Below are 13945 nucleotides of genomic sequence, written 5' to 3'. Positions count from 1 at the left end.
TCAAGAAGTTACCAGTCTTCTGCCATGGTTTCTAATGTACTCTGTGAGTGTGTGTCTGTCTCTGTGCAAGTGTCACTGTGTACTTGTGTGCATGCCTACGCCACTGGCGGTGGCACCAGAGTGGAAGAGAAAACAGAGAGAGTGAGAGACCCTGAACTGCAGACATATTGCTGGGAGCATGGCTGCATCACTCAGGGAGGTTATGGCACAGAGTGTGAATCTGCAGAGAGACAGATAAACTCATCGAGCCAGACTCTCCAGGGGCTGAGTGTGTTTTGGATGTACACCACATACATGGCCTGACAGAAAATCTAATGAGTCTCCGCTGACAAGATCCCTGAACAGTAGGAAGCAAAGCCAAAACCAAAAGCCACTGGCTTTATCAATCATTAAGGGGAAGAGAAAAGCAAAAAGTGAATTGTAAATGTGATACCATGCTTCGGCATGTCATGCCTCAGTCTAGTCTGTATGAGACAAACTATTCAGTAAAAGCTAAAATGTCCTTATTCCATAAGAGTAATGTAGTGTCCCGGCACTATTTTAGACAGATGCAGTAAAATAAGGATTTAGACAGAAAATACATTTCACAAGAGCGTATTGGCTTTCATAAAGTAGAAAAGGAGAATTTGTTGTCATATACTACAAACAGAACTTTAACAGAGCCCTAAAGTTGGAAAGCATGACAATGAAAAGTGTGTTTAGAGTCTGTCTATAGACCAAGAGCCCAGCGAGAGAATAAAAATGCCACATCTACTTTTCATTCGAGAAAGCCTTCTGCTTTTCAGGCTAAAATATTACCAGAGCACTCAGAGAGTCATTCCCCTAATAAATAAGGCAGTGCTCTCCATTAAGGCTTGCGACTCAGAGAAGCATATAATATTCTCTGGACATTACACACCATTATCCTGCACTGTTGCTGTGCTGCCACGACTACTGAGGTTTTCAATAAGCAGAAATGGATTCTATTATTTAAGGATCATGATTCCTCGTGTGACAATGGTACAGTGGACACTGTGGAAAGACTCTGATGTTTGCTGCGGAAGTTTTACTTCAGATAAACCAAAGCTACTTTGGGCCTCTTGTTTTGTTTAGTTGTTGTTGGTGTTGCAGTCGGGGCATCTGGCCCACAGCCTCTTTAATTTGTTTTATGCTTGGAAGTCATTTTATTTGTATTGTATAATAAATAATAAAATATGAGTCTCAAAAAAATAAGCAGAAATGGATGAAGCACAACCACCATGTACTTCTCCCCTCAGAGACATAACATAGTTTTCCCCCTCGATAAATATCAACCACATCGTTAAAAATATGACGTGTAACTGTAATTTGAATCATCAGCATTCAAAAGTAGAGAAATGTTAGATAATTCAAACTGCACACATTTTGTATATTTATTTCTATTTTATTACATTGTTAAAATGATCTTATTTAGATTTCCCTTCAAATAATATAATAACAATCTATGTCATGATCTTGATCTAACAATGTGTAAAGACAGAGTCATTTTCTTTAGTTCTCATCCTGCATAACACATGGGTCCATAAATTGACTGGTCAGGATTTAATCTGAACCTTGACCAACAGGACTTAGAATACAAAGAACAGTTGCACCTCCCCATGTTACCTTGCTCTGAACACAGACTAATATTGTATTCTCTTCGGTGTAGACTGGGGCACGTAGCCTTGTGCACTGTACATTATGCATGAATGACCATGAAGGTAAACAATGTGTGCCAAGCAACCCTGCAGGCAAACAATGTTTGAAGCGACTGCATATCAAAAAACTTATAAAAGTCAGTCTCCACAGGATCATAGCATTCTGCCCTCTGAGGGTCACTGCTCTCATCAAACCTGTGATGACTGCAGTACGAGCAGCTCCATACAACTGAATACCAATTGCCTTTCTCGCACTCATCCCAACCCCTTCAGGTTCTTTATAGCGTTCATAACCAGATTCCCTGTGCACACTAAATTGGCTCCTGTAAAAAATGATCTAATACAGAAAGATGGGAAAGGTTTACAGCGGGTAATGGATTAGGAGTCAACCCCTGTGCATAATTACCACAGTCATCATGATAAGAGAAGTCCTCTCTACTTCACACCGCTATCTTTACGACCTCATTCTGGTCTTAGAGGGATGGTGACACTCACATGAACTCCATGCACAGAAGACAGAGAGAAAAATGGAAGACATTAACTTGTGTTTGCCATGTAAAGGCAACAGTAATGACATGCAATAAATTTAAAACAAAGTTTGAGTGTCGTTTCGACTTTTAGTGAACCCGGCAATTTTCTAAGAAACATGACATGGTTAACTGTTTTCATCTATCATTGTCTGATATCAATACAAAAATATATGCCAAAGATATGGCCTACTACACAATCAGGCAAAGTGTTGGGTATCTGTCTAAATTACAGAACAACACAGTGTCATTCTTTGCATACTACAGCTGTTATGCAAAGGGAAAAATCTACTTTGTACAAGAATCTGGGCATACAGTCTTCCATACTCAGAGAATCAATACCCAGGCTGCACTGTTTGCACCTAAAATACAATCTAGACAGTGTGCTGAGTAAAAAATGAGATCCGTTATTGAAGGATGTGTCAAATAGGAGCCTCCCTGTTGCTTTCATCTTTTGAAAACTGTCAGAAGAGGGTTACAGGGAGCATGGGTATGGGTGGAACAACAATTTATGCAGAGTGGTAGCAGGCTCATTCTAAAGACTAAGCTGCGGTGGGTCATATGCCTGGGCTGGATGCCGCAGTCCAGTCCATTCTGTCATGATATGGCCAGCCTGTTGTCCACACCTGTAGTTTACTGATTGTCACCACAGCCTCTTCTGTCTTGCTCCCTGTAGACTCTCACGCAGGTGACAGTTTGAGCACCTTCTGTCCAACCTCCAGCCAAACAGAATTAAGGAAGAATTAAAAACTCAATGAGCCTAATAATTAAACTTTAATGGAGGACATAAAGCAACTTGACACCCTCTAAAAGCTATAGGCAGCCACCATAACAGCAGTACCAAGCTGGCCCGTGTTCCCTGAAATTATAGACATTTCTCCTCTCAAACCCACATATTGCTGCAGTCATGACAAAACCTTGTTGCAAAATTTTCAATGTGCCTTTGGCTAATAAAGAAAATGTAGTGTGATAAAATAAAAACACATTTGTTGCAAACAAGCTAGAAACACTGCAGCTTTACTTCCCTTGTGAAAAGTTGACATTTTGGAGTCATTGTTCATTCCCATGAGCTGCAGTGAATGCATTTAGAAAACCATAACACTAATGCACTCTCAAAGATAAGAGATCAGCAGTTAAGCTGTGTCATAATATATTGACTAAAATTTCAATATTTCATCTCATATAATGATCTCAATATTATATCCCAGTTCAAGTGCAGGACAAAACTGTCTTAACTCACAAAAGTAAGAAAAATACGGAAAGAGTGGAAAATGTATTCCTTCCTTCATGTCTCCACACATTTTACACACCAACTTTCACATTTAACTACAATTTGCATAATTAATAACCCTATCCTTCATGTTTGACTCATAAGACATTCTGACAGTACATTAACCTTCAGACTTTCACGGTGGTCGGAAAGTCTGTCACTTCACTGACAACAGTCTACTGGTGCCAAGACTAAATGAAAAACAGCATGGGAAAAATGGAAGTACTGCAGGCTAGAGATTGGAGAGGGGGAATAGATGAAAGACAAGAAGTTGAACAGACTATCCAAAGATCTTATCAATGTCCGCAATATTTGTTCACATGCTTAGAACTGTGTTACTCACCAAAATTTGGACAAGAGCCACCAGAGCCAAGGCATGTCCAGCCTATTCAAGTAACAGTGTATAAGAGTTATTTATATAATACAATGGCTCACTGGAAAATAAAACTCTTTTGTTACCAATGAGCAAAAGAAACAAACACAAACATGACCTGGAACTTGAAAATTTAAATTGACAGCCAGAGTCGGAAAACACTATCAGTCCAACCACCAGTACCAAGACTGCTGGTCCTTCAGCATGAATAGAGTAGCAGTGGGACAACTGCTGAGACCTTCTGAAAATTATAAAAGGCTTCAGCAATTCCTCCAACCTTCCGGACCCTCTGACAGCCTGCTAAACAGAATGAATTGCCTCCTGGCCAACATGGAGCTCATTCAGAACGGACGTTTGGCAGCATTAACTGCTGAAGTAAACTGCCTACTTTTGCTACAATGGTTTCCAACAGTTTAAAAAAAACATGCAATGTGCCCTCCTGAACCTCATTTCAATTCTTATAGGCCTATTTCTCTTTACTTAATAGAAACACTGCTCACCTTAGCCACTGCCTTAACCTTGGTTTGCTTAAGAAACAACAAGGGCTAGCAATAAAAAGAGGGTTTAATGTATGTCAACACAGACAGGAACATACACTATAACAACAGGTTTCCTGACTCTGACAATAAATAAAATGCAAATCCTAGCTCAGTCGGTCACTGTACAGAGCTTAAACATTTTTAAGTAGCATACAACAATGCACAAAGGTCAATACAAACAACAAGCTACTTGAATTGTATAATATCCACAAGTGCTACATTTGTAAAGGTCAAAATGTTGATAAAGCAAGACAGTCTCAATGACATTTAGGTGTGTATCAGGTGCATGCCAGTTGTACTAAACCACATCTTTGTCTTCTACATGATGCTGACGTTGATTCAGAATGTCATGTCACCTTATCCTCATCAGGATGGCCATTTACATAATAGATTAAATTCATTAGCCTTATCCAACAGAGCAGTCTGTTTTTCACATCTATTAATCTCGCATAAATTATGGGGTATTCATTTCACACGAGATGCACACTGCTTAGTAGACTGTAATGTGTGTGTGTGTGTGTATGGGTATGGGTATGCGTGTGTGACTATGTGAACTACAGCAAGAGGAAGGAAAAGTTATGAATCGCAACTGCAGAAAACTAAAGTAGACTGGGGGAATAAAGATTTCAACACATCAACATGTATTTCAAGCACATTTTCTAATGTAGCTACTGATATGAAGTTTAGTTTAGACGTATTAACTTAATAAACTTAAAATATAAACAGGTTATGTGCAATAAAGTTGAATGACATAGGAAAAAAGTATTTAACACGGTAAGAAAAACACCAAACTAGCTTTATTTAGTTCTTCTCCCTGTGCTAAATAGGTTAGAAGAAGTCCATGTTGGTATGTATGTTGTTGAATACAAGTTAAAAAAATCATTTGTTACCAAGAAGCCATAAAAGAAACATGTCATTATAGGTAGCAACACTGCAATGATACCAATTACTGATGAGTTTCTCCATTTCCTAATGTTCCTATAAGCACTAATTGGGTCATTATCCACAAGTGGCAGGATCATCACCCCATCATCAACCGACCATGTATAGAATCTCTTCGCAAGATTTTCAACTGGACAGCCAGAAAGTTACTCAAAAGTAACACAAAATCTAAAGACAACTCAAAGAGCTCCAGAAAGTAGCAGGTACAGCCGTCACAGAGAAAACAATAGCCAGATGAGACATTTTAGCACGACAATGATTCAAAACATACTGCAAAAGTAGACTGTCAGTTGGTTCCAGGAGTAAAATAAAGACATTGGACTGGCCCGTTAATCACCAGCCAAGTTAAACTAATTAGTGGAAAGAACTGATAATCAAGATTCACCAAGATTCACCTCTTTGAATCTTTAATATTTAAAAGACGTCTGTGTGGAAAAATGGACTAAAATCCCACCTAAATGTTATGGCATTTTCTATCTTTAGGTTATACATGGTCACGTGTGGGCCTTGTATTCCTCGGTAGTACTAATTGTTTGTCTTTGACTAGGTGCCACCATATCTCAACACTGTGTTGGCCATGGTCGAAGAGACCTGTTGCTGCCTTCCTAGTCATAATAGATAGCTTGTTGTTGCCGTTCCAATCTGCGTAAACAGACATCTGTGTCCCCAGACTAGAATATGCTGACAATAACACCTCCAAGGGTAAAGACATTCTCTTTGACTAATTCTGGGGCGTATAGTATTTGGGGTGTAATCTTTGGGTTTAAAGTATATGCACCATCACGAGTTCAGTCAGAATGCGAGACCGACTCAGGGACTTCAGATGAACTTTGAAAGTGTCTCTAGTTCTCCTTGATCAAGCGTCAATAAATAATACAGCATAAGACATCAGAGGCTCCTGAACACTTTCTTCCTTCCTGACCTTACCATTGACCATTGACTTCAGCAATTTCTCCACAACAATCACTGTGAGAGTTTGTAGCCATCATCTCGAAATCATCTCGAAGCTATCTCTGCAAACAAAGGCTTAGCATGTTCAATAGTTTTTTTCATTTTTGTCATTCCACTTTACTGCACATAACTTTTTGTATGGATTATCTGTGTAGTTTTATTGCATTAATATTGATATCGGGTCTAAATTTTGAATATGATAGCTGTATTGGAAATGTGTCTTATATCGTTGATGTGATCTTAATTTCTCCCGTATCATGTACAGTATGATGCTGCGATCCAGCTAAAGTGTGGGACACAACTGTATAGCTGCAAAATGGTGCAAAGCATCAGCTGCAGAAGCAACAGGTGAAGCAATCTTTTAGCGCCTCTGAATGTGTGTAGGTTGTGACTGCAAAAAATTACATAAGAGCAGCGCAAATCTTTGAAAGAGGCATTTCTGCTCAGTCTCTCTAATTCTGCATCCTCTTTACTTTTCTTCAACAGCAGCATTGAATATGTGACGACTATACAGACATGTTATATGGATGACATTGATGAATACCCGTCAACCAAATCTAAATTTATTCCACCATTAACCTTGTGCCTCACTGACACAAGGTAGGAGAAACAGCTATAGTAGATAGTAGTATATATAATGTAACCTAAAAAGTGAGAAAAGGTCAGAATATAATCTAAACAGTAGCTCCATTTCAGCCTATGGAAGGTCAGATCAACAAGAGCAGACGTTTAACATTTGCTTCAATCACACCCGTTACTTGTGCCACAAGAACAAGCACTTTCTGAATCTTAACAGTAGAGGGCAGCCAAGGACAATTTAAGAGCTGAGCTGCCTTCAAGAAGCAAACATCGTCCACCAGCTCCGAAAGGTAAAAAGGCAGATTCTTACCTGCATTGACTATAGCGTCCACCTCCAAGACGGTGATATCTCCTTTGTAGAGAGATACTTTATCAGTCAGCCCCCCTCCACCTGTCTGCTCCTTTCCTTCCTCTTCATCATTGGCTGAAATAAAAGAAAAAAAATAACGTCAATTCACTGCATTAATTTAAGAACAAACATTAAATTATAGAGTTGACATTTCATATAAGTTGTACCTTTGAATAGAGCAGGTTCATGAATTGTTCTCAAATGTACTTGAAAAGACAAAGTCTTCAGTTAAATGTGATGACAATGATGGAAATACAAAAGGTTATTCCAGTTTTCTACACAGCAATACTTCATAGAAATTCATTTAAAACTGACAAAACTAATAGAAGCAGACAATATTGTACTTAAGTGTACTGCATGTTTTTTTTAATTGCAAATGTACAAACTCTTCAGTAATCATTTGTTTATCTTTCCTTTTACATATATTAAAAAAAACATTGCATGATATAATGTGTGATAACATTTCTTATGACCTAGTCTGCTGTGTGGATAACAAACCAGAGAAGTGTAGCCATATCTGTGAATCAGCAGTTCTGTTTCATTTTGGTTCTTAGGGAAAACACATCAGCTAACGGGGCCCAACAGTGCCATAAAAAGTTATTATACCTTGTTTAAATTAATGCAGAGAAAAGTACCACAGCAGTTGTGTGCACATCACCAAGCACTCCTAAACAAGTTGCCATTCTGTCTCACTTCACTAAACATCAATTGTACGCTGTGGTTTTATATCAGTGTCAGACAAATTGCCACAACCACACTGCGTTATGTTTTAAAGGTCTTGTGAGGTTCTTGTTTGCATACATCATCCAGTAATGTTCTATACATAACCAACGTGCTGAATTAGCACTCATATTACATATTTATTACACGCATATTACATGTTAAGCCAACTATACTAATAACTTTATGTCAGTCTATTGCTCTCTTCTTTGTAACTTTAATGTTAAGATTGACTAAATAATGTTACTCCTATTGTTTATAATAAACTCTAAAATATAGAACATACCTGTAACACTAGTATGGCACAAGCCATAATGCTGATGATTGTTGCCAAAGTACTTAAACAGCTTACTTTTAATAAGAGTAACTTTGTAGCTTCACTAGTATGATTTTGAATAAATAATTAGTTCTCATTGTGCAGATTTTCTAAAGCAGATTAAGTTATACTGACTTGTGATCAGGTGACTGGTGTCTCTGTCATTCCCACTCTGCACCCTGTACACCTGTGTTATGTAACTTTATGCTCCATTCTCAAGTGAGAAGTTCGCTTTAGGGCACTAAGTCACACACTACCAACTATTATACCCATTTTGTGAAACTGGATCATATTTTAGGAAGAAAATATTTTCTGGTTTTCCCTCTGGTGTCCTCCAGCTGCACCACATCAACTTTCTGAGCAAGCGGGCAATGCAACTGAGCTCCACAGCTTCTATGGACATAATGACAGAGGACGGTGACGGAGGAAGCTAAGCAGAGAAAAGGACAGAGTGACCGAGCAAAAAGCTGCCGGACAAAAGTAAATGTCTGACTGACTTTAAGTTGTTGTCGAGAACTTTGTGAACTAATATAATAAATAATAATAATATATTTGGCTGTTAAGAAAGTTGTGAAATGCACTTGTACCACTCTCCATATTTATGACAATGCTATGGCACTCTGAAATTGGCAGCGCTAGATGACAAAAATACCTATTTCTACCAAATATTGCTTTAAGAATAGTCTACTGTTTGTTTCTGGTTTACAGTTTGTTGATGTTGTTACATGGCCCCTTTATAACACTACCTGGCTTCAATGCAATTTGTGAAATACCAGGTTTAGGCTTGTTTTCCAATAAATTAAGACATGCCAGACTTATATATTGTTAAGCAAACATTTACGAATCACAATTTCCCAATCATGTGGTTTAGGTCTTTTTCTTCTTGAAATGGGCAAAGTTCACCGGTCACAATATTGTTTGATAAAATATACTAGAACACACTAGCATACTGACAAATACATGTAAAGCACATTCTACATGTCCATAATTATGGTGCTTTCTGTATATGGTTTAATGCACAAGAATGGACAGAACTACATCAGTGTTATTAAACATAAAACTAACGAGAATCACTGAGTAACAATGTTTCACACAGGAAACACATAATGTGTTTGAGTTTATCAGCTATACCCAACTTTCAAACAATGAGCTGTCTCTCTTACATCTATTTTCCTCTCTCCAGGTTGGAATCTTGTCCAGTGATATGAAGTCTTGACGACGGTACTCCGTGCGTCTCACCTCTAGATCTAGACGGAGCAGTCTATCTGTGGAAGAAAGTAAACAGAAATTTTAGAGTGAATAATGCTAGTCCTCTAGAAGAATACCATATTCAAGGAAGAGGAAAACAAACTTGATAGAGGCCCAGACAATAATAACAAGTGGAACTTTCATTTCTAGTAAAAGTCAAACGTTTAACATCTCTGTTAGTTAAATTGTATGTTTCTTTTCTTCTTCTAATCTCACACACACACCATCCTGCCTCTTTAAACTGAAAAATGCTATCTTTAATAATGTGATCCTGCTGCGTGCATCAAGTTTTGGCTTGCAAGCTTCTGACCAAAAATAACTGAAGGGAGAGATTCTCAGGTGTGCTCAAGTACATTTCCCTCGGGTAGCTGCTTGCCATCCGAGACATTTAACACATGTACTGTGTAACTACACTACTTACTACACCAGTGGTTCTCAGTCATGTACCATGGAGACCCAAAAGAGTGCATGTTATCACTCCAATCACACACCTCACCACCAGCTGATTTCACTCATTAGTCCCTCTTCTTTGGTTGTGAGTGTGGTAATTAGTGAAACTGGCTATTTTGTGTGGGATCGTGGAAAGAAAATGTTCATACCTTTGTGTGTCTATGGCTCTCAGCTGAGAACCACTGTCACCATGTTCATGTTGCTGTTTAAGTCTTATTTGCTGTGGTTCTGCCCCTGCACTTATATGAAGTATTCAATTATTTTATTATTAATAGTTGGTCAGAACTTAAATTAAATTGTACATTCTACTACTACTATTACTACTACTCCTACTCCTACTCCCACTACTACTACTACTACGCAAGGAGATTCCTATTACCTATTTCCTATACCTAAACTGTGTGCAAGACATGTCAGTTCTTGTTGGCATTTGTTTGTCTGGTTTAACAGGGATAATTGGCTGATATTAGTACATCACACAGCTCCTGCTTAACCTTTGTGCTGCTGTATCAGTCTTGTCTCCTCATCTCCACTGACTGCAAAAGACCCTCAAATAGCTACTGTTTCTCCAGACAGCACTCTGCTGTTCTGCAAAACAAGCTTCATCCTAATTATGTGCTTCGCTGTGAAATCTTCAGCACATAAATATCCCAGTGTACACACTGTGGACTTTACACTGTGGTCAATTAAGACATCCCCTCTGAAAAACAGCTTAAGCAAACTAGAGGTGATACGACACTACACAAAATCATACTAATAGTTTACTATATTGGGCTCTATTTACAACAAAATGTTGAGGTCTCGGCTTTGATGTTTAGCATATAACAATACATCATAGGAACTCTGTACCCTTTCTTGAAAGGGACTATGAGTTCTAATACAAATGAAACCCTAAAATATTAAGGCAGTCAAGGCTTACTATATTTTGGTAAGAAATACACGGTTCCATAAGTCATTTTTTGACAACTTCCCACAACAGGTCACGCTTACATTTAAGGTATTTCTGTAGTGGGGGATATCCGTTCCATCCCATATGTATTTTCTCTCCCTCTTGCCCACTCCTGTCATTCCCAAGGCTGCTTTTATTCTACATGGATGAATAAAAAGGCTGTTCTGAGGTTGAACACAGCAAAGCTCTCTGGACTACACTAAACTAAAGCGCTTCGTCACTCTGCTGAACTTTTAGTCACTGAAGAAATCCCAAAGCTTAGCTTCAATGCCAAGAGAACAGGATGAGCTCAAAATGTGCTTTATTAAATATGTGTGTCTACCAGACAGAGTGTCTACAAGATTGTGTTAGCAGAGCCACAGCATTACTGATGCTAAGTCCCAAATGATTTTTTCTGTACTTGATGAGTTCTGGATAGGAAGGCTAGTCACTGCTTTGCTGCAGACGTCCCTGAACCACATTTTGTGATAACAAAATAAAAGGAGACATGACTGCCTGCCATATAACAAGTTTAAGTAGTCTTTTAATACGGTTTATGTTGCTGTTTCATGTTGCCTTATTTAGTTCATTCTGTTTAAGAAAGTTCTCCAACTTCAGGATATCGAAAACACATACACATATATATATATAAAAAAGGATTATTAAATTCCCTAAGTTTTAGACTTTAACATTTTGACCCTCCTTTATCTCCTCTTAAAGCAATCTGAGCAAGAGGGGCATATGCCCAGAGTATGAAATCTGATCTACTTTGATGTTCCTTCAGTGCTGCTACCTGTTCGAACTGGAGACAGTCGGCTAAGATTAATTATTATCTTTGCTCTGTGAATTTTAATAACCATTATTAGAAGTTTCCCCATACACTCACAAAAAAATGAGTCGTGAGTCAGCGAACTGGACTCAGGACACTGACCAGGCTGCAGCGTTTCCACAAGATAAACTAACCACCCTAAAATCCAAATTAATAACCCACCCATTATAACAAACAATCCTTGCGTTGGTTCATTAACTGAGGCCACATCCCTGCTGAACAGAGGTCAAGGGTGGAACCAGTAGTCCACTTCAGCCAATGTGATAAGAGCACACAAAGCCATGCCTCTGTTAACAAGCCCTTAGTGTATATACACCTTCATCACAGCAGGGAGGCCACAGGTGCAATCAATAGCACTAATGAGGGCCGCGTTCCACTTGGTGTTTACTAAGTCTGTGCGTGCTCACGGAGTGACACGAATGGATTGTGTGACATAAACGGAATGGAGCCATCACTAATGACTGTGATTGAGTACACCTGTGTTGTACGCGCCGTTACAGGTCGACCATGGAAAAAAATACTCTGCACTGTGAGCTCATGCTTATGAGTGATAATAACCACAGTACAGAGCCGACATGTCTTTCTCTGCCTGTCTGTGCACAACAGGTCATGTTCCTGAAACTGAAAGTGAACACACAAGTTTCCTAGCTAGCATCATACGCTGTTTTTACAGTGTATATAAACCACTAATAAAAACCTAAAATTGTAGAGAAGCACCTTTTTAAACTGTTAGACACTCCGCTCCTTTGTTTTTACTACAGTGTGTTTGGCTCCAGAGATATCTAGTTGCAGGGAAGGTGGTTTGAAAAGTCCGTGTGCTGCTGCTGCTGCTGCTGGTGGTGGTGTATCACACAGGTGGAAGGTAGGATATGCTGGTTAGGAGTACTCCAACAGGTAAATAAGGACTCAGTGAGCTGCTTATATGTAAGCTAATAAGGAGGCAGGAGGCACTGTATGTATATACAGTGTTGTTGCGAATGTCAAGCGTGCATCACGGCAGCCAAACAGAGGCGCAACATCATTATAACATCTGTACAGTCACCGTGCGGGATTAGCGAATAGTCTAGACTCAGGATGAAGAAGTATCGCAGCACTACGGAGAAGACAGGAGCAGTGGCTGCCAATCTCCTGACATGGTTAGGATTCATGCTGTCTGCCATGGAGATGATGATAGCCTCATTCCACCCCCCCCAAAACAAGCCTTACCTTTTTCAGTCTTCCAGTCCTTTTTCTTTTTGCTCATGCTGCCGGAATGATTTGACTTCGAATGGTTGTTTTTTGACTGTGGCAACCCCAGGCTCACAGTGAATAGTGTTCCGGGAAAAAAACTGAAATGTAAAGTGAAACAGCCTCTGGACGGTTGTCTCACCTGTGAAGCTGTCAAATTTCTATGGAGCTCTGTCGGCTCAACCTACCGTGGTTGTGCCGTAAATTATGTGTACGAATCCCGGTGAAATGATTCGCTGTCGGGAACGGGGAAGTGGGCGTGTGACTGGTCGCGCCGCTGCGTCAGTCAGACAGGCTCCGCACAGGGGAGGGAGGGTAGGTTGTTTCCGGCGGGTCAGCCTCCTGGCGTGTGTCAGCCAGGCTGGTAGCGCCGGGCCACTGGGATGGAAACGAAAACGAAAGATTGGAGACGACTACTAGGCAGCACAAGTAAACTCAGCGAGGAAACAGTCCTGCACATTTCAGAATAAAAACTTTTTTCTTTTCTTTTTTTTTTTTTTTTTTTTTTTTTTTTTGGTTTTTCAATAATATGAGTTGCATTTTGATCCCATTGCAGAGAAAAGTGTAGGATGCAGGTGCCTACAGTGATACAATTATGTAATAGTAGTGGACTATATTTGTCCTGTAGGCCAATATTACAATTACCTCCTTACCTCTGACTATTCATATCATGAAATGTCAAAAACTGCCCAACAAAAGAAATCCAAGGAATATTTAAACTGATTTACTATCAAAGAGGAGCCCTTACTGAAGAGTTATAGGCCTTTTTTGACTGATCACAACTAAACTTGTTTGTTGATTCTTTATAGAAACTCTCATATGTCTGATAGCTCATGATGATGGGGTATTTGCACCTAATATGCTTGCATCCCGCTTTGCTTTGACCCAGGCCTATAACTGTAGTGTAATTGTTTGGATCGTATCAACATGAGGATAAATGTGTTGATAATTGTGTCCAGAAGCACCTGACATAACTGTTATTATGGGACTAAAATAACGCACAAATGGTAACCTGCCTTTGTTGATGGCAGAGTACAGCATC

The 13945-nt window shown here is 39.3% G+C and overlaps 1 protein-coding gene across 5 annotated transcripts in view; it reads right to left on the bottom strand.

The window, feature by feature from the left end:
- The window catches only part of macrod2 (mono-ADP ribosylhydrolase 2), a 384274-nt gene extending 371160 nt beyond the window's left edge, over positions 1–13114 (bottom strand). For 3 of the 5 annotated variants that reach the window (XM_019266257.2, XM_010729933.3, XM_010729925.3), the window contains exons 1-3: positions 12883–13112; positions 9385–9486; positions 7147–7260 (exon numbers count right to left, since the gene is read on the bottom strand). In XM_019266257.2, coding sequence (XP_019121802.1) covers positions 7147–7260; positions 9385–9486; positions 12883–12919 — 253 coding nt within the window. In that variant the 5' untranslated portion in view covers positions 12920–13112. Of the gene's footprint in view, positions 1–7146; positions 7261–9384; positions 9487–12882 lie in introns of all 5 variants that reach the window. The other 2 variants (XM_019266258.2, XM_027277736.1) reach the window with 2 other exon arrangements.
- Between the last annotated feature and the right edge of the window lie 831 nt (positions 13115–13945).

This window comes from Larimichthys crocea, chromosome III, assembly GCF_000972845.2.
Source record: "Larimichthys crocea isolate SSNF chromosome III, L_crocea_2.0, whole genome shotgun sequence".
Lineage (NCBI taxonomy): Eukaryota > Metazoa > Chordata > Actinopteri > Sciaenidae > Larimichthys > Larimichthys crocea.
The sequence above is the reverse complement of the archived record's forward strand: the minus strand, read 5'-3'. Positions and strand labels throughout refer to the sequence as shown.